At 49.7% G+C, this 19725-nt stretch overlaps 1 protein-coding gene across 6 annotated transcripts in view; it reads left to right on the top strand.

Moving 5' to 3' along the window:
* Positions 1–19725, top strand: part of LOC125738933 (girdin-like) — a 50149-nt gene that overhangs the window by 23945 nt on the left and 6479 nt on the right. Inside the window, exons 5-31 of one of the 6 annotated variants that reach the window (XM_049008471.1) lie at positions 1570–1628; positions 1899–1982; positions 2127–2264; positions 2980–3149; positions 6639–6720; positions 6978–7136; positions 7265–7411; positions 7562–7706; positions 8017–8201; positions 9356–9493; positions 10097–11167; positions 11592–11719; positions 12201–12342; positions 12825–13004; positions 13104–13265; positions 13740–14017; positions 14187–14330; positions 14509–14695; positions 14848–14993; positions 15072–15164; positions 15551–15744; positions 15988–16029; positions 17038–17121; positions 18115–18318; positions 18849–18914; positions 19235–19306; positions 19587–19673. In XM_049008471.1, coding sequence (XP_048864428.1) covers positions 1570–1628; positions 1899–1982; positions 2127–2264; positions 2980–3149; positions 6639–6720; positions 6978–7136; positions 7265–7411; positions 7562–7706; positions 8017–8201; positions 9356–9493; positions 10097–11167; positions 11592–11719; positions 12201–12342; positions 12825–13004; positions 13104–13265; positions 13740–14017; positions 14187–14330; positions 14509–14695; positions 14848–14993; positions 15072–15164; positions 15551–15744; positions 15988–16029; positions 17038–17121; positions 18115–18318; positions 18849–18914; positions 19235–19306; positions 19587–19673 — 4587 coding nt within the window. The remainder of the gene's footprint in view (positions 1–1569; positions 1629–1898; positions 1983–2126; positions 2265–2979; positions 3150–6638; positions 6721–6977; positions 7137–7264; positions 7412–7561; positions 7707–8016; positions 8202–9355; positions 9494–10096; positions 11168–11591; positions 11720–12200; positions 12343–12824; positions 13005–13103; positions 13266–13739; positions 14018–14186; positions 14331–14508; positions 14696–14847; positions 14994–15071; positions 15165–15550; positions 15745–15987; positions 16030–17037; positions 17122–18114; positions 18319–18848; positions 18915–19234; positions 19307–19586; positions 19674–19725) is intronic. The other 5 variants (XM_049008473.1, XM_049008474.1, XM_049008472.1 and 2 more) reach the window with 5 other exon arrangements.

Here is a 19725-nt window from a genome sequence, read left to right as displayed (position 1 = left end):
CTTCATTTTCTCTGAGGGCACAGCTGAGCCACAGCAGTTGGCCATCTGACAGCATGCGGAAGGTCGTGTGAACTCCACACGGTTGTAGCAAGAGCAGGGCATATGCTGTGACCAGGTGCTGATAGATTCGAAGTTCAGCCTGTTAGACATAAGGCCTGCACCAGTTTAGGCCCTGATGATGACTAGTCTGGAGACTAACATTTCCAGTTCAAGTCAAACACATTGCCTTGTAATCATGGTCAAGATTCACCCTTGAACATCTTTTTTGGTTTAGCTGAAAAGGGTTTTTCCCTCTGAAGTAGATATTTCCTTTATAAATTGTGTTCATGAATTTGCAATGAACCTGAGAATGCCATTGGATAATTAGCAAAGCCAGGGAAATGTTCAGTGTGCTAACCTTGCTTACTTCCTGGTCCATTACACACACCCAAGTCTCGCATTGATTTTTGTCTCTATCAGCACTTTCAATGGAGTCGTTCCTCACCATTAGCCCATTAGCTCTTGTCTCTTACTGCAGCCTGTAGTTGTTAAGGCCAGTGGCCTTGAGCTCTATCGCCACTTTCCAAGCCAAAAGCAGCTACTCCCTCCAGCTATCCCTTTGAGCCCAGCTGTGTGCGCACATCTGCCAGTCGCATTAGGGTTGTGTCTTTCCTGCGTGAGTGCTAGTGTCTGCTGCTGCCGCAGTTCTTTCTTTAAGTAAGCTCCTTTTTTTTTTTTTTTTAAACCCCCTAAGCCCCTGTTTGCCATCTCAGGTTCTCTGGACCAGCAGGCCCTCCTCTGTCTGACGGACTTGCTTATTAAGGTCCAAGCCAGGCACCAGACGGCCGGCCTGCTAATCCACCGACCAATCCTCTAGATTAATCGATCTGCACCCACAATTTAGTTGCTCGGCAGCTGAGGGTGTCGTCATTCTGTCATCATCTTCATGTCTTCAGATATACTGCATTCTCTCTTTCCTCCTCCAACTGCTGGTTTTGCATCGATCATTAAAGTCACTCGCATGTTTTCCTTGCTTCCAGCTTACCCTGGTTCTCATCAGGGAAGCCCTGTAGTTGGATTGTTATCCAGCAGGGTGTCAGCAGGACAGTGGAGTGCTGGTCTTTTTGATGCCTGTTTGCATGCACATCCTGGCCAGCAGGCTGATTACAGCTTGTGTTTTGTGTGTGTGTGTGCATGCCCACGGTGATACCAAGCTGCCCTTCTGTGGGGACGGAATATGCCACAAGCCAGGCGTGTTTCCAGTACCAGACCTTTTTCCTCAGTGCCTATTTGTGTCCTTTGTATTTATGTCATAGTTCTAAAATAACTTGTGGCCGAACCATGAAATCGGTCTCTACAAATACTTTTGTGAGTTTGGTTCACCACTGTTTTTGAGGTTTGTTTACTTAGCTGATGGCTGCAACACTATTTACACATCTGCTGAAGAACCTCACTGATGGGCACAAGCAGCACTGTGAGACTGATGCCAGCAGGAGCATTAACACTTGATACCTTGCTCTCGCCGCTGATATGGAGTTGGGGGTCAGAGTGATATGCAGAGCTCTGCATTAACACACGTTTCCCTTGCAGAACAAGGGCTGGATGAGATGAAGAAGCTACTGCTGCTGCTGTTGGGCTGTGCTGTTCAGGTGATGTCTCTCGACATGTCATCCTGCTTCTTCACATGTGACCTTCCCACAATGCCTCTTTCAGTTGTTCTGCATATGGGTGTGTACATTTAAATTTATAAGCATCTAACTTCCAGTCAATTAATCCAACGCAAAGATCTGATAATCATGCGGTACGAGAATGGCCGAGGGCTGCTCATACCCTGTGCACCAGCAGCTGTGGTATCCTGATAGATAAGCATCAGATTCCAGATAAGAGACTGACTCCTCTCTGCTGTCTCTTTACTGCAGTGCGAGAAGAAAGAGGAGTACATCGAGAAGATCCAGACCTTAGATTTCGACACGAAAGCAGCTATAGCATCTCACATTCAAGAGGTATTTAACAAATTTCTATTTGGTGTGTCATATCAGATTACATAATACAAATAATTTTTTATCACCCATTCTTTAATTCTGGCTGTGAAGCTTACAGATGTCCTGCACAGTTGTAAGCTGTTAACCCCATGCTTTACTACATAGGTAACACACAACCAGGAGAACGTGTTCGATCTGCAGTGGGTGGAGGGCGACGTGTCCCATGAGGACCTGGAGTCCTTGTCCAGGAACATGGTGTTCCATCTGAAACGCCTTGTGGATGAACGGGACGAGCAACTGGAGGTAGAGAATATCAAAAACATGGAGGGATCGTTTCTCATCAGTTCTAGAAAAAGAGGTGCCCTTGTAATATGAAAGGTTAGGGGGTGTAACATGAATATAAGATGAAGGGTAGAATGGCTGCCAGCCGTGTGGGGGCAGTAGGCATTGCTAGGTGAGCAGGGGGTCACCTGCCACATGTTTGGTAAAATGAAAATCTCCACCCCAGGGCTGGGTTCCCTTAATTAAAATGCTCTCTTCAGCTGTGCAATAAATTATCACTGGAGAGGAAGCAGATTTAGTCACGCTGTTGGGTTCTGATTAAATGTGCCCCTGGGTTGTTCTTCAGTATGTTAGTGGTCCCACCCATTGGGGATGTGTGGTCCTCCCCCCCCCCCCCCCCCCCCCCCCCGGAAGGGCCTAAACATTGTCAGATCCATAATCCAGACATCCCTGAACAAGGCAGGAAGATATGTGCTTCTGGTAATAGCACCTTAACTCATCTGAGCGTCTCCATAGTGATGAGATGCTTTTAAACTCAACAGCAATTTAATCTGTCTTCTGCACTGGGTTTGAAGTTCTTTAGCTAATGGCCGCATGGTCATTAGTGAATTAAAGTTGATATAGTCAATACTATGTTGAAGGTATAATTTATATAAAACCCTCAGGATCGACTGATCGTTGCCCCATAATACTGTGTGTGGCATTGTGAAATACATGTCTATCCTATCCCCATCAGGCGATTGTGGAGCTGACCCAGGAGAGAGACTGCGGCCGAGCGTCTCCTCCTGAGGCCGGGGCCCAGTCCCCCAACGGCTCCCCTAGCATGCGTCGCACCGAGAGCCGCCAGCACCTCTCAGTGGAGCTGGCCGACGCCAAGGCCAAGATACGCCGACTCCGTCAGGAGCTGTAAGTCCCCCGCTGCCTCCTTGCTGTGCCCAGTTACACCAATTTTCCCTGGTGAATCACTGTCATGGGTTTGGGGGTCATCCGTGTTGAATGGCCTGACAGGTTCAAAGTTTTAAGAATTCTAGTATTAGTATTAAGAATGCTAACTATTATACCTTAGGATGTGTGTAATGTAATCAAGACTCATTTTAATTCTAAGCAGAGTAAATAACCGAACAATTAATGAATGATTTCCACGATCTCCATGGATAAGCTTTGTGTACTGTTAAGGTCGTGTCTATGAAGTAGTGGCCAGACCTGAAGATTTAATATTTCATTAGCTATTCTTAGTTTTGGTGTTCCATAATAAAATAAAAATGTATGTAAACATAATTTTTTGGGGAAATAAATGATTGGAATGAGTTGCTTGACTGATTATTAGAGGTTTGTGAACGGCGTTTCTCATTAGAAGAACGCATCTTTTTTTTTTTTATGAGTAACGAGTGTGAAGCCTGCAGCCTGATTTGTGGTTGAGCTGAGGAGAGGCGGAGCCACGAGCGTATCTTCCTCAGACACATGGGGGCAAGTGCCTGATACGATGTCTGTTTTGGCCCAGGTTCGAGATGGCTTGATGTGATAAATGGCTTTGTGCTCGGTTGACCTACATAGTTTCCATGTTTTTACCGGGAGCCCATTTTAACCTTTTTGTCAGCGTTCATCCCCCTTACCGAGAAGGAAAATGCCCTTGCGCTGCTGTCTGCAGTGGCTGACATCATGGCGTAACCATTACAGAATTGTCCCCACCCGCAGGCTAAAGCAAAGCGTGTGGCGGGTGATGGATTAGCCGTGCCGGTGTTTTGTGGAGATTACAGATGGAAGGCACACAGCTGGTGCGTTACCTCCGTTCAGGCACAGCAAGGGCGTCTGTCATGAGCGTCTGCCGTCGGCTCCCTGGTTGCAGTTTAGTGTGGCTCCACCCTCCAGCATGGCTACTGGTGCCTTCTGTCAGGCTCACAGTGGTGGCATCGTGCGTCCCATACAGTGGTAGGTTTAAGCGGTTGGTCTTTGAGTCTTTGAGAACTGCTGCAGTTGAGGCAACAGCAATCCAGGTGGACCGGCTGTCGTCAGACTTATGGGATCCCCAGAACGCGCCTGAGGCCGGAGCATGCTCACGCCAGCCGGCACAGAGACTCATTATTCCCCTCTAAATCTCGGACGGTGGGGGGTGGGCTGGGAGGGGAGTATTCATATTCCTGGAGCTTCAACTTACCAACCCACACACCCCTCCCAACCCCTACCCGCTTTGAACCCTCTAGGGAAACGACACGACAGGAATAGTTTTATTTTTATGGAAACATTCATTAAGGATGTAGGGAACGGTGAGGCAGAACTAGGCGACTACCATAGCGATTGTAATTGAAATGGATTCCAATGAAGCTTCCAGCTCTGTTGCTCAGGCCTGAACTTTTTTTGAGCTTCAGGATGGAGCTTTTTGCATTTTATGGGATACTGTACAGGGTTTCATGTGGTGTTGGTTTTGTAGTTTTTTTTTGATAATCATTTTGTTCCAAATGGAGGTTGGTGACCCTGGCTGCGCGATCTCTCCCTTTAGGGTCTGCACTGCAGCCCAGAACCACGCCAGTGTTGTCTCGTGGCAGTTCATGTCAATTCTTTGTCTCCCGCCGCTTTGTCTGCACCATCCTCGACCGTCGTCTCCCAGCAAATTCAGATGCACTGAAAGGGTGCTTTGAGTGTGGATAGGTTCTATTGTTAAACGACACAATGCGGTACGTGGAGCAGAATCAGGGAAACATGCAGGAGTGTGTTTTCATGTGCTTTGCGCCGCCTGCTCTGATGGCTGCGGATTTTCTTTCATGGCAGACCTGCTGAATCTTTGTGTTGCTTTGGAGTTTTACTACAGGTTTCAGCTCCTGTGGTTTTCTTTATTTAATTGAGATGCATTTGAATTGCTTTTAATTTGTTTTTGCTTTCTGTTCGCTGCCATCTTCTCTGCAGCAGCCCAGCGAATCTGGCAGGGATGGGAGTGGCGTAAGGAAGGTTACTGGAGTCCTTGTAGTTTTGCCTGCAATCATTTTGACCCACATCTCAAAAATGGGGAGGGGGGGTGGGGGAACTGCTGTATATTTACGAGCTCGTGTTGCCCCTGAAAGCAGGGAGCTGCCGCTGTCATGTTCTCTGCTCGCTCCCCCAAGGGCTGTGACTCATACAAACAAGCGCTTTCCTGTTGAACAAGCACCAAGAACGGCTTCGCATACATTAGAATGTCGACATGTGTATCACCTTCTCTGAAGCCTGTAGGAACTGGAGAGCCGTCATCTCCAGCTTGACATTAACAAGCAAGATCTGAGATCGCTGGCATACAGTGTGAGAGTAGATGTAAAAGCTAGTATTTTTTGCATGTTAAGAGCTGATGTGATTTTGCAGGAGGAACCCGACCCTTTTTTTTTACAGTTAGCGATTTGATTTATTTATTTAATGAGTTTCCTCTTTTCATTGTATGGGAAACCTTTGTATTCTAGATTTGGCTGGACATCAACTACAAATATGGAAGTAGCAAGATGACTAGATTGTTTCTTATAGTTTGGCACAAAATTTGGCTGCACTGGTTTTTATTTTTATTTCCATTTTGCCATTTTTATCTCTGGTTTGCAAACACTGCCTACACACCCACAGAAATACACTCATACCTTGTTTCCACCGACATGGAGCCATTTTTTTTTTGTAGCCCAGAAATTTTTTATTTATGAATTTTTTTTATTTTTTTTTTGTTGTAGAACCATGTGAAACCTGTTTCAGATTAGGAAGCGGCCCGGCACTGGCTCCGGCATCCCGTAGACGGAAAAGGGATATATGTGACCTCTCCTGTGTTTGTGGGCCTTCAGCCCCTGCAGGATCTACTTTAGCACCTGGGGTCAAAAATATATGTTGCAGCTTGGTTTGTGTGCAGTTATTCAACCAGTGATTGTCTGCTTGTTTTTCTCATCAAAGTGGTATAATTCTAAAGTGATGAAGAGCGCCAGAACCGGACCCAGGAAAGTACGGCTCTAGTAGGCTGTACCTTAGGGCTGTATAGAGCAGGTAGTGACAAGCATTTAGCAAACATTGTAGCAAAGGGATCACTTTGGTCTATGGCAGAGGTGTGTTTTTTTGCTGGAAATATGGGCTGATGAGAGTATGCAGGAACTACTGGATGCAGCACACAAAACTCAGACATCTGATAAATTAGGGGATTTTCTTATACATACAGCACAATTCAATTGAAATTGCTGTGTTGCATACTCAGTAAATCTGAGGTTCGTATGTTATCCAAATAAGCCACAAAATAAGAACGTTAATCATGAGCGCAGTTATGCTGGGTGATAGTGCTTTTCTTCCTGTGTTTTCTTTACTGTAAAAAGTCACATAGTGTTGATGGACACATGCTGAGCAAACATCCACTACTCTGCTCTCTGTTCTTGCTGAAAAGGTCTGTCTGTCTCTTATCGACAGAGAGGAGAAGACTGAGCAGCTGATGGACTCCAGGCAGGAGGTGGACAGTATGGAGGTGGAGCTGAAGCGAATCCAGCAGGAGGTAGAGAGCTGTGCGGTCAATTTGGCACAGAGCAGATCGCCGTGGATAACACCCCAACGAATCGCCGAATTAAAATGCCCTGAAGAGCTGTCAACACGCGTCTCTCACAGCCCTGTGAAGAGCCTGCTGAAGAATTAGCTTAATATCTCACCCTCAGAGCCGTTAATCAGAACCTGTAGCTGACTTGTGATTTGCTCTTGGGTGTGTCTCCAGAGCATGTAGCTGACCCGAGGTTTGTGTTTGGATGCGTCTTCCAGAACATGCAGCTGTTGACAGAGGCCCGTTCAGCCAGAACTTACCGTGATGAGCTGGATGCCCTGAGAGAGAAGGCAATACGAGTGGACAAGCTGGAGAGTGAAGTAGGGCGCTATAAGGAGAGGCTGCACGACATTGAGTTCTACAAGGCCAGGGTGGAGGTACGGCGAGGAGAAGCTGGAAATATCAGCACGGTCATGGAAACTGCTCACTTAACCTCCCATAATTTTAAAAGTACAGGGAGGGGAAAAACGGGCTGTGTATGAATGTGTGGCCTCTGGATTTGCAGGAATTGAAGGAGGACAACCAGGTACTGCTGGAGACCAAGAGTATGTTGGAGGAGCAGCTGGAGGGGTCGTGGGCACGCTCCGACAAGCTGCACGAGCTGGAGAAGGAGAACCTGCAGCTCAAGGCAAAAATCCATGATATGGAAATGGTGAGTCTCTCTGGGAGGTGGGGTCTCCGTTGTAGAAGCAGCCTGGAGATCTCGTGCTGCTGATCTGTGGTGGCATCCTCGGTTGTGGTATGGGGCTTGTGAGGGCTTTGTGGAGCAAAAATCCATTTTAGAGTGTGCATGTACCCTTAGGACCGGGACATGGACAGGAAGCGCATTGAGGAGCTTTTGGAGGAGAACTTGAACCTGGAGATGGCCCAAAAGCAGAGCATGGAGGAGTCCTTGCACTTGGGCTGGGAGCTGGAGCAGCTTTCCAAGACACCAGACCACTGTGAGGGTAAGCAGGCAGATTGGTACATTTTAATTATGCTTGATTGATTAAAGTAATTAATAACCTACATTTTTTTCAGACTAATGTTAGGCCACCTGCAGCTAACTTTTCCTAAGTAGCCATCTTGCACAACAGAGTGTTTACACAGATTCATCAGAGGGCATAATAGGTTTCTATTTTGAGGCCACACTCATTCGGTGGTTGATTCCATAAATATTGCGTTATGATCGTGTTCATGTTTGTTTGGCCCGTGTCTGACTGGAAGATGGCCCAGGCCTGCAGCACTCAGTGGAATGTCGTTGCTCTTGCCTCGTAGTGCCACAGAAGTCCCTGGGCCACGAGGTGAATGAGCTGACATCCAGCCGGCTTCTGAAGCTGGAGAAAGAGAATCAGGCCCTGCTGAAAACGGTGGAGGAACTGAGGGCGGCAGTGGGCCCAGCCAAGGAGGGCAGGCCGGGCTTGCTTAGTGTCCGGGTTGAAAACCAGAGACTGACCCAGAAGGTGAGAAGGCACATGAAGGCCTGGGTTAGTGCTGCTGCGTTTGTGGTGGAAAAACTAGATGAACTAACACAGTGTTTCCCACTCGGGTCCTCAGGGACCCACAGGAGCAAAACCATGGACTGACTGTGGGTCCCAAGGATCCGATTGGGAAACATTAGAAGTCAAACAGCCAGAAACATGCTCAAGGTTTTTTTTGAGAATTTTTTTTCCAAGGCAGTTCTTCCTGCATATGGGAGACTTCTTTCAGTCCTCAAATTAATACTAAGCTTTCGGTGAACAAAAGCCATAAAACGTCTTGCCTGCTAACTAAAGGGAGACTAAATCCTCAGGTTTCACATCGAGGACTTTACGGCCGACTCTATACATTCCATCAGCTTTGAGATCAATTTGCGTTTCACTCAAATTAGCTGAGCTTTTTGCCAGATGTCGCACAATTGGCTGGTTGCATGCAAAGCCGCTTACAAAGACTTTGGTGACTCAACCTATTTGCTCTAATAATACTTATCTGGCACATCGCGCACACACACACACGGGAACAGCTGCAACATTAAATTGGATCCTTTCAGGCAGCCTCCGATTACCATTGCAGGACACTTAATGACTGAACCACTCATTTGCAAATGATGCCGAACTTCCTCCTCCACAGCCGTCGTTAATCAGCTGGAGAGAAATGAGTGTTAATTGATGCAGGCAGACTGAATCTGTGGAGCCTGGCTCCAGCTGTCTGCCTGGATAACCCATGCATGACCGGAGCTGCTGCAGAATAAACGGAAGTCAGGCTCCCCACCGTCGTCCGTACTTGGCCTGAATGCATGTCACTTCCTATCCAGCACAGTCATGTTGGAAGGCATATCATGAGTGGTGCATCATGTTAATAATGAATGCTTTATTAAAGCTTTATCAGCTGACTGTTGTATCGTGTGCATTGTATTCCACTAAAGATGGTAATAAAACAAGCATTAAAAATGAGCACAGCCTGTTATGGTAGCTCTTTGTATCTGAATTATAGCTTAGGATATATGGTCATGCCTTGATGAATTTTATGGACCATGTTATTGAAGATATTCAGAATGAGGTCATTAACTGGGTTATTCTGTAGCATGGGGGTGTGGTCATTAAATGGTTAAATGGTCCGCCCCCCCCCCCCGGTGCAGCTGGAGCAGTTGGAAAGTGAGTTGCTCTCAGAAAGGCAGAGCCTGCAAGGTGCAGAGAGCCTGAGTGGGGACCTGATGAAGGAGAAGGCCCAGCTGGAGAAGACTCTAGACACTTTGAGGGAGAACTCTGACAGACAGGTAGGCCACTCTACGGGGCCTGGGGCCAGTCCACCGATATCAGAGCCACCCACCGGGGCACTTGACTGCAGATGGTTTGCATGGCTTTGTCACTTTTTAAATAACACAGGAACATTTCTGGGTCCCTTCTGGAATTGCCAGAGGCGGGGGTTTTGGTCATCCTGTCATAAGGCATTAACTGCATAACTGCCTACCTTTGACAGTGTTTCTGTGCTGCAGTTCCTCCTTCAAAGAGAAATCGATGCATCTTGGCTACCAAAAAGTGGTGCCGGTAGTTAAATACTAGGAGAGTTGCTGCAGTTTTTGGAAATAAATTCCAGGTGCATCCATTTAATGCTGCAGCCATTATTAAATCAGCTGCTATTAAATAGCCATATAGCTGTAATGAAGAAGAATCATACAGCTCCATGTGTTTATTTTTATCGCTCTGTACTGAGAGCATATATTCTGCTGCCGAATTAATGACTCATGTCACAGCATCTTAATGAAATGTAATGGCAGGGGAATTTTTGAGAAATAATGGTGTTAGATTTCAGCCCTGGCAGGGTGTCATTTCCCATGGCATTTAGCAAATTCTTATACCACAATCTCCCCATATTACAGATGAAAGTACTGGAGCAGGAGAACGAGCATCTGAGCAGTACCATCGCCTCCCTACGGCAGCGGTCCCAGATCAGCGCCGAGGCACGGGTCCGAGACGTGGAGACTGAGAACCGGGTTCTCCATGAGTCCATCAAAGAGACCAGCGGCAAGCTTAGCAAGATGGAGTTTGAGCGTAAGCAGCTGCGCAAGGACCTGGAGCTCTACAAGGAGAAGGGCGAGAGGGCAGAGGAGCTGGAGCTGGAGACACTACGACTGGCACGGGAGAATGAGGGCCTGCAGAAGCGTGTGGCCACCCTGGGGATCACCTGCGAGAAGGTGGAGGCCCTGGAGTGTGAGAACGCACAGCTGGAGGCTGAGGGCCGACAGCTGAAGAAGAAGCTGGACAGCCTGAGGAACACGGCCCTGCAGCTGGAAGCTCTCGAGAAGGAAAACTCCCAGCTCGACGAGGAGAACCTTGAGCTGCGACGTGCCAATGAAGCCCTTCGATCTGTCGGCACCAGGCTGGCTCAGCTGGAGCTGGAGAACCAGGAGCTGGAGAATGAACGAAGCCAGCTGAAACGCAGCCTCGAGCTGCTGCGAGCCTCCTCCAAGAAGACAGAGCGGCTGGAGGTAAGCTGCCAGGGCCTGGACACCGAGAACCAACGGCTGCAGAAGGCGCTGGAAAACAGCAGCCGCAAGATCCAGCAACTGGAGGGGGAGTTGCAGGATCTGGAGACGGAGAACCAGAGCCTGCAGAAGAACCTGGAGGAGCTGAAGATCTCCAGCAAACGGCTAGAGCAGCTTGAGAGGGAAAACAAGGTGCTGGAACAGGAAACGTCACAATTGGAGAAGGACAAAAAGCAACTGGAGAAAGAGAACAAGCGTTTGCGGCAGCAAGCTGAAATCCGAGACTCCAAGATGGACGAGGATAACCTCCGCATTGCCCATCTAGAGAAGGAAAACCGTTCACTCAGCAAAGAGATGATCTTCTTCAAGGACTCCTGCACCAGGGTTAAAGACCTGGAGAAGGAGAACAAAGAACTGGTCAAACAGGCCACCATAGACAAAAAGACTCTGATGACCTTACGGGAGGTAATGACATGGCTTACTGATGATGATTGCTGTTGATCTGGAGTCTCCATAGACCAGGGATGTTGAACTCCAGTCCTGGGGGGCCGGAGCCCTGTGTAGCTTACTTTCCCTGTTCCACCACAAATGATTCAGCTCAAGAGCTGTGTGTTAATTAACACAAGGAGGTGCAATGAGTTGAATCAGGTGTGTTAAATGAGGGGAAACCTAAACATGCGAAGGGCTCTGGCCCTCCAGGACTGGAGTTTGACACCCCTGCCATAGACAAAAATGAACTGTGTTGGAGGAGGGAATGCTACACTTTGACATGCTAAATGTGATAATTACTGCTAAATACTGATGTATGTCAATGACTCGTGGTGTTTCCAAACCCATTTTTGATCATAAATGTGACAGTGGTATGTTGGTGTGCCATTTCAATATACAGGAACTGGTCAGTGAAAAACTGAAGACTCAACAAATGAACAATGATCTGGAGAAGCTGACCAATGAGCTGGAGAAGATCGGCTTGAACAAGGAGAGGCTTCTCCAGGATGAGCAGAGTTCAGATGACAGGTATTACACGTAGACACACGCAGCCAAAGTCCTGTCTAGCCCAACTATCAGAGCCTGGCTTTTGTACTTGCTTGGGCAATAAAGAGATCATGTCCCCTGCCAAAGCAGCTGTTTAATCACTGGCTTACAGCAATTAGTGATATACTTATGACCTCTTATCTGCCTGAGGCGCTTCCACTCTTTCAGGAGGCACATGAGATTTAATCCTTACGTAACCGGCTGTAGAATATCACAGCAAAATTATGTTCAAAGAATGCCTGATGGGTTATTTGTTTGCTAACCATATGACAAGGGAACAAAAAACTTCTAATCTAGTTTTGGAAAAACTCCTGGAAGATTTCCTGAATCATCAGTGTTCCATGCCCAGTGGGGCATAAAGCTACCTGGAAAAGTTCTGAGAGCGCGGTGGAGGCAGGCGGAACAGTCTGCTGCCCTCTTCCATGCAGCCCTTCAGCCGTGTCCCCATCTCTATTCTTCACAGCAGGTACAAGCTGCTGGAGTCCAAGCTGGAGTCCACGCTGAAAAAGTCTCTGGAGATCAAAGAGGAGAAAATCGCCGCCCTGGAGGCCCGGCTGCAGGAGTCGTCCAACCTCAACCAGCAGCTGCGGCAGGAGCTGAAGACTGTGAGTCTGACGCCAGTGTCCTAGCATTCTATTTACATATACAGACATTTAATCATCTTTTTCCTAGGCAGCATCAAAAGGAGTGGCACTAAGGCTGGGTTTCGTGTAGCGCGGCGGTTTCAGATGCTGTGCCTGTGATTGGAAGGTCACCAGGTCAAATTCCGTGGTTGGCAAAGTGACCATTGGGCCCCTGACCAAGGCACTTAACCCCTAATTGCTGCAGAGACTGGCCTACCTTGCTTTCCCACTTGTATGTCGCTTTGGATATAAGTATATGCTAAGTAAATGTAAATAAATGGCTGTCAGGACAGTAGTGAAGCAGTCCACAGCATTTGCTGCCGAGATGAGACTGCAAATTCCTCACCAGCTTGCATCTGCTCTTGTCTTAATTATAGTAATATACTTGTTCTGGTGGGCATGGCAGAGGTTTGAGGCTGATGGGAGGGTCACTGGTCGAGGCTGACCAAAGATCTCCACTGCAGGTGAAGAAGAACTACGAGGCCCTCCGTCAGAGAGAGGAGGAGGAGCGCATGGTACAGAGCTCGCCACCTAGGGCCGGGGAGGAGGAGTTGCAGGCGGTGAGCAAGTGGGAGAAGGAAAGCCACGAGGCGACGAGGGAGCTGCTGAAGGTGAAGGACCGGCTGATCGAGGTGGAGAGGAACGTAAGTGTGGCCCTTATCGCAGCTCAGCATGGGTGGCATGCCGTCTCAAACCTCTGAAGGCCTCTCTGATGCCCTCTGTCACCCATTCACCTCCGGCAGAACGCCACCCTGCAGGCAGAGAAGCAGGCACTGCGCACGCAGCTGAAGCAGCTAGAGACTCAGAGCAGCAACCTGCAGGCACAGATTGTGTCCCTGCAGAGGCAGACCGCCTCGCTGCAGGAGAACAACACTACGCTGCAGACCCAGAACGCCAAACTGCAGGTAAGCTGTGCAGTGTGCGTCCGGGAGGTTCCTCATGTTGACACTAGGGCTGGGTGATATGCCCTAAAATATCACAGTATTTTCAGAGATTTTCGCAATATTGATAACTTATCGCAATATTCTAAAATTCATATGTAGAAAACAGAAATGTGACAGATGGTTTTGAATTTTTATAATTTATATGATAAATCACCAACAGCAATTCACTCAGACATTGATGGAATTCATTTAAACATAGTGCATTATTACTGTCTGTTATGCGAGAAAACAAGTGTTTAGGCTGTATCACGATATTCACGATATTGAAGATATGAATGTTAATAATGACAATATAATATATTACTGACACCTTGAAATGACAGCCCCCTTTTCATTTCTGTTGCAGGTATACATATATTTTTATGATTTTTACGTATTAGTCACTCTGTTGGCTCCTTGCTTACGGTCACACTGAGGCCTTCCTTTCTCTTGCAGGTGGAGAACTCCACCCTGAGCTCTCAGAGCGCCTGTCTGACGGCCCAGAATGCCCAGCTGCAGAGCCAACTGTCCAGCACGGAGGGCGAGAAGGAAGGGGCACTACGGGAGCGTGAGGACCAGCGCGCCACCTACGAGCTGCTGCTGCGTGACCACGAGAAGCTGGCTGCGCTGCATGAGCGCCAGGCTGCCGAGTACGAGGCTCTCATCGGCAAGCACGGCGGCCTCAAGGCGGCACACAAGACCCTGGAGCTGGAGCACCGCGAGCTGGAGGACCGGTGGGTCTCCATGCTTGGCAGACCGCCCTGCCCTGTGCTTTCTCTGCACTCATCTTAGTCTATAGATATATCAGTGATGGCTTCATCTGCCACAGTGCTCATGAAGTCCATGAAATATGTTCACTGTGTTCTCCCAGGGTTTGTAACCATATCTGCTTGTGCATACCAGGTACAACCAGCTGCTGAAGCAGAAGACTCAGTTGGAGGAGCTGGAGAAGGTTCTGAAGGCAGAGCAGGAGAAGATGCTGTCTGAGAACAAGAGCCACGAAGCCACCGTGGCAGAGTACCACAAATTGAGGGAGGACAACGAGAGGTATGTCAGCCCCACCCCTGCCCTGTTATTGGCTGGCGTGATATATCAGAGCAACCAAAGTTTGTAGGTTTTGGGGGGGGAGGGGTGCCCCTTTTAATGTGGGGTCGTGTTTAGAGGACATGAAAATACTAGCGCCCTCGTCATTGTCCGAATGGCATCTCTATGCCCCCATTACCAGGTTAAACCAGACATACCTGCAGCTGCTGAAGGAGAATGAAGGGCTGCAGGTGGATCACAGAACCCTGAAGAGCCAGCTGAACAACGCCAAACTGGAGCAGACCAGACTCGAGGCCGAGTTCTCCAAGCTGAAGGAGCAGTACCAGCAGCTGGACATCACTTCTACCAAGCTCACCAACCAGTGTGAGGTACATGGGCTGTGCTAAGGGCTTCACACCTGCCTGAACTCTCCTGTCCTACTAGTATATAAGAGCCGTGCCTTCTGTAGCTGATCCTTGCCTTGGAGTTTTGATGACCACATGTTAAGGCAAGGTGCTGAACGTGTACTGTACCTATATAGCTGCTCAGTCAGCTTAAGGGAAACCTGGAGGAGGAGAACCGGCACTTGCTGGACCAGATTCAGACACTGATGCTGCAGAACCGGACCTTGCTGGAGCAGACCATGGAGAGCAAGGACCTTTTCCATGTGGAACAGAGGCAGTACATGTAAGAATTCCAGCTATAGTCCCGGTGCTGTTAGCCTTGTTCTTCACGTTGCTAACATCAGTACCTTGGCCCTTCCAGAGACAAACTGAATGAGCTGAGGAGGCAGAAGGAAAAGTTGGAAGAGAAGATCATGGACCAGTACAAGTTCTATGATCCCTCACCACCTAGGAGGTATGTCCTCCAGCCCATGCTGATGCCCAGTGGGTGAGCCTTTGATAGTGAGGCATCGTCTCGTATCCTACAGAAACCTCAGTGTGTATCCTCTGCTTTGTTGATGGCCTGATCTCTTGTGTATTTGTGCATGTCTGTTATGCTGAGATCATGGTGTGGATGCTTATTTTGCTTATGGAAAGTAGAACAGATGGGCTCACAAGTTCTGTGAGCAGCTGACCAGTCCCTGTTCATGTTGGGTCATTTTCCAGGACCCTCTGTAGCGGGTGTTTTCTGTGCTGGGCATGCGGAGAGGATGTGCGAGCAAACCTCCACTGTTGGCACCGTGTCATGTGTGACCTGGGGGGGGGTCGTGTCACTCAGCCTGTTCCTCTCCATCCATCCAGGCGTGGCAACTGGATCACCCTAAAGATGAAAAAGCTCATCAAGCCCAAGAACCGAGAGCGCATCCGCTCGCTGACGCTGACTCCCACGCGCTCGGATTCTGGCGAGGGCTTCCCAGGCCCCTTGGGCCCGGACAGCCAGGACAGCTCCTCCATGGGCTCCCTCGACGACACCCTGTCACACAAGAGGAGCACCAGTGAGTACGCCAGATTCTTGCTGGGAAAGTGGGTTGGAGGACTGTCTTGCACACCGCCCGTCCCACTCCCGTATTCTCTCTAAATGACGGGCAAACGTGGCCCCCACAGTGGCAGGTGGCAGACAGATGCAGACCAGGCAGTCTGAGTGAGTGCGCCGCTGGTGACTCGTCTGCCGTATAAAGTGTCTCGCTCTCGTAGACCTAACACTGTCTGTGCTTGTTTCTCCTCACTCCATCTGGAAGGGAAGAGAGGGCAGATCATCCATTTGCAGTGTCCCTCAAATGGTATGCTAAAGGGGTCCGCAGGCGTGGGGGGGCCCCAGGCCCCGGCCAGTCGCCATGCTATCGAGCCGCGCCTCATCCACCCTCTGTGTCCTGTCTGCATTAAAAGGTGCAATGCCTGCCCCGGCCAGCAGAACCTCCAGCAAGTTTCTGCCTCTCTAAGGGCTCTGTGTCCTCAACACCTTTCACATGATCTCAGTACCTCAAACAGACTGCGCTTCAGTTTATTTTTTCTCTGATTTATTTTTATCAGTCCCCTACCTGTATAGAGCATTTTTAGCAGCAGCAGTGTAATTAAACCATTGAATATTTATACTTATAATTACGTGAGTAACTGCTCCCAGCTAGCTACAGGCCACTGCATGCATGGCAGGGAGTGTAATAGTAGCTGTTAGGATCGTATCAGCGAGCCATTTTCAATGGGTTGCATTTAATCATAATATTACTAGACTAGTTTATATCAAGCTCCAGGCAAGACAATTGTTTCGGGGAGCTGGATCCTGCCTTTTCGACAGCCTAGGGCTGTTTCACCCTGAACACAGTGGAGCCCCCCCCCCCCCCCAAGCCAATTGCACCGTTTAATAGTGTCACAGTACATAGTGTACATGCCGTGCGTCCTGTGCCGTGCGTCCTGTGCTGTGTCTGCTGTTCCACCCGAAGCACACACCCCCTCCACACGGCCATACCACGTGTGTGTCGGAGGGGGGTTGGGGGGTGGGGGTCAAGGCCCCAGCGTGTTCACGCAGGCATTTTACGGCGTGTAATGGTGTATTGAGTACAGGTGTGTGTATTTACAGGCATGTTGACGTGCGCTTGCTTCTTGAGCGTATGTGCGTGTCACGTGTGCATGCGTGTGCGCGCCCGCCCGCTCCGGGGTCGACCTGCTGGTGAATTCCCCTCGCCCACCCTAGGTTCTCTGCATTGTTAACGTCCATCTGTTCTCTCCCCCCCCCTCTTTATCTCCATCTCCCCTGGTCTGTCTGTACTCTCACCACCTGCTATGACTCTAAGTGACTGCACTGAAACGGTTGCCCTTTATGCGGAACAGACCGAAGGAGAAAGACAAAGTGAAGGCCGTCTATCGCCGGTCCATGTGTAAGACCTCCAATAGTCTAGCTGCACCTGCCTCCTGTTCTCCTGATTATTACATTTTATTTAGCGATTTTTCCTTGTGTTGTCTTTTTATTTCCCCCCTACCAACATCTCTCCTGACCCCTCGTCCCTCATTGTTAACGGCACGGGTCTGGCTTGGTGGATTGTGCACTATGCGAATGTCTGGCGTCTCTCTCTCTCTCCTCTCTCTCTCTCTCTCTCGCTGGCTTATGGATGAAACAGAGACCAGTCAGCCAAACCCCCACCCCCGAGTAGAATGTGCTTGTGTGCTGCCGGTTTCAGCTTGGGATGGTAACCAGCGTGTGATGGGTTACTGGGAGCTTTTGCCATAAAGGGCCATCGTTCAGCCGCGGCACCATTAGACTGGGCTGCGATGGGACTGATCGCACTCTTCGGAGTGCGATTTTAGCCCTGGCTGAACGCTTGGCTGAAGCTTTGGTTGTAGTGAAGAATGCTGTTCCCTTCTCCTATACCTGGGTGTGGAGATGTTCCTGGATGTGTAGCCTGCACTGCCCATGACCCCCACCTCCACCCAAGCCCTGTGGCTGCCCGTGGTATGAGCTAAGCAGCACCTCCACCCATTTTATATTTGTAGCCACGTTTATTGTGGACTCCCTTTAGGCATGGCTTTGCTATACTGACACAGCAGGGGGGCGCTGTCATGTTTCAGCTCTGACGGGGCTTTTAAACTTTTAGCCTCTCTCTCCATCTCTCCCATCTCTGTCCCTCACACTCTTGTTTACTGTCCTAGTCTCAGACCCATTTCAGTTCAATGCATGTCATGATAACATGGACCCTCTTGACACCTTAGAGGCCCCGGCCGTCTGTGGGTAAGAGGGAGGGGCCGTTTCAGCGGCCCGTTCCCCAGAGACTCGGCCCAGTTGGGCCCAGTTTTTGGGGGCTGCCCCCCCAGAAGAGCAGCAGGCATAATGGAAGTCACCGATCCATGCTGATTTCTTTGCATTTCCATCCCAGCCATGAACGACCTGTTGCAATCCATGGCCCTGGCGGGGGGCCCGTGGGCCGGTAGCTCTGAGAATCTGGACGGGCCTGAGGAGGCAGCCAGCAGGCAGCGCCGGAAGGAGCTGGGATCCATGGCCTACTCCACCACGGCCATCAACTACGCCACGCTCAGCCTGCCTGCCGGGCACAGGTCCAAGCAGAGGCTCAAAGCCAAAGGTAGAGCCAGGCGATCCAGCCCTCCATCCCCCAGCTCTGTTAAGTAAACCATTCTCAGAAAGGCTGTAAGTCTGATGCCATCCAAAAACAGGCTTTTACTGCTTTGAGGATGAGTGTGTGTGAGTCAGCATTAAAAACGCATGCTTTCTGCCTGCTCGCCCTGCTGTGACGGCGAGCTGCTTCCGAAGCTGAGCTCATCTGTACACTTTTCCTGGTCATTTAGAGTGTAGATGCAGCTTTCATTCATGGATCATCCAGACAGTCTGTCTCTCTAAAGGACATTAAGAGGATGCCCTTCTGTAGGTGCGTTTAGAGTGGTACAGATAAGCCTGAAAGTGAAGCGCTTCATGAAATAGGTGGCTGGAAATTATTTAGATGTGAGTGCACTTTGGCTTTCTGGTATGTTCCTTTGGCTGTGCCTGGCTCCTGCCCCCCCCCCTCCCCCCCGGGCTGATGTGATAGCCTGCTCATGGACACACATGGTGTTCGCACCGTAGTCTGTAATCTAGTGCCACGTCTGTGTTTCCCAGACAACGCTTCCTGTGAGGACGTGGCTCCAGCTTCCCCGGAGGACGCCAATGGCTTGAGGAGTCAAGGTAAGAGACGCATGGTCCATGGCCTTCCAGAGAATTCCGTCCCCCCTGTGGGAACATGTACACTGTGGCATCCCTCCATTTAAAAGGCATTTCAGCTTCCTGTTAATCTGCATCTCTCTACAAACATCTGCCCCTCTTAACCATTTCTCACGTCCTGGAACCCGACGGGCAAAATGGATCGGCGAACAGTGCTGTGCTGTTACACTTAAGGGTTCCCTCATTCAGAGGATTGTAGCCTGTGTATAAATATGGCCGCCCGCCACCTGGCCCTGTGCTAGATAGGCGGGGTTTCTCACAAGCGGCACTGTCTGACCCGCCAGGGCTGCAGGACGTGAGCAATGCTGAGGCACTCTCTCCATCTGCAGTGTGCAGAATCCCCTGTCACATCTGCTGTAAGTCACCCGCTCATGTGCATCTGTACCCCACCTCACCCCATGTGTGCCCCCCTCCGTCACTGTCACTAACCACCCTCCTCACCCGACGCCCCAGTTTTCCCTCTGCCCCCCCGCAGTCCATGGAAGGGCCTGGGCTCCCCGGCTTCCCGTAAGACCCCCGGTTTCTTGGTTTGTGGGCAAGCATTTTGCATGGTGACACCCCCACCCCCAGCTTGGGCCATCTGCTGCCCCCCCCCCCCATTTGCTCATGTGTGCCCTTCCTCTTATCCCCATCCAGCTTCCAGACCCACCAGCCTCCATAGTAGCAGGACCACCAGTAGCTATAGCAATAATAACTCCCACTCCTCCTCGCTGGAGGTCAAAGGTATGGCCGCTGGGCTCCTCTTGCTCTCCTTCGTTTGTGGCCTTTTGTCCTG

This window comes from Brienomyrus brachyistius, chromosome 3 (genome assembly GCF_023856365.1).
Source record: "Brienomyrus brachyistius isolate T26 chromosome 3, BBRACH_0.4, whole genome shotgun sequence".
Lineage (NCBI taxonomy): Eukaryota > Metazoa > Chordata > Actinopteri > Osteoglossiformes > Mormyridae > Brienomyrus > Brienomyrus brachyistius.
This window is presented reverse-complemented; position numbering and strand designations above follow the sequence as displayed.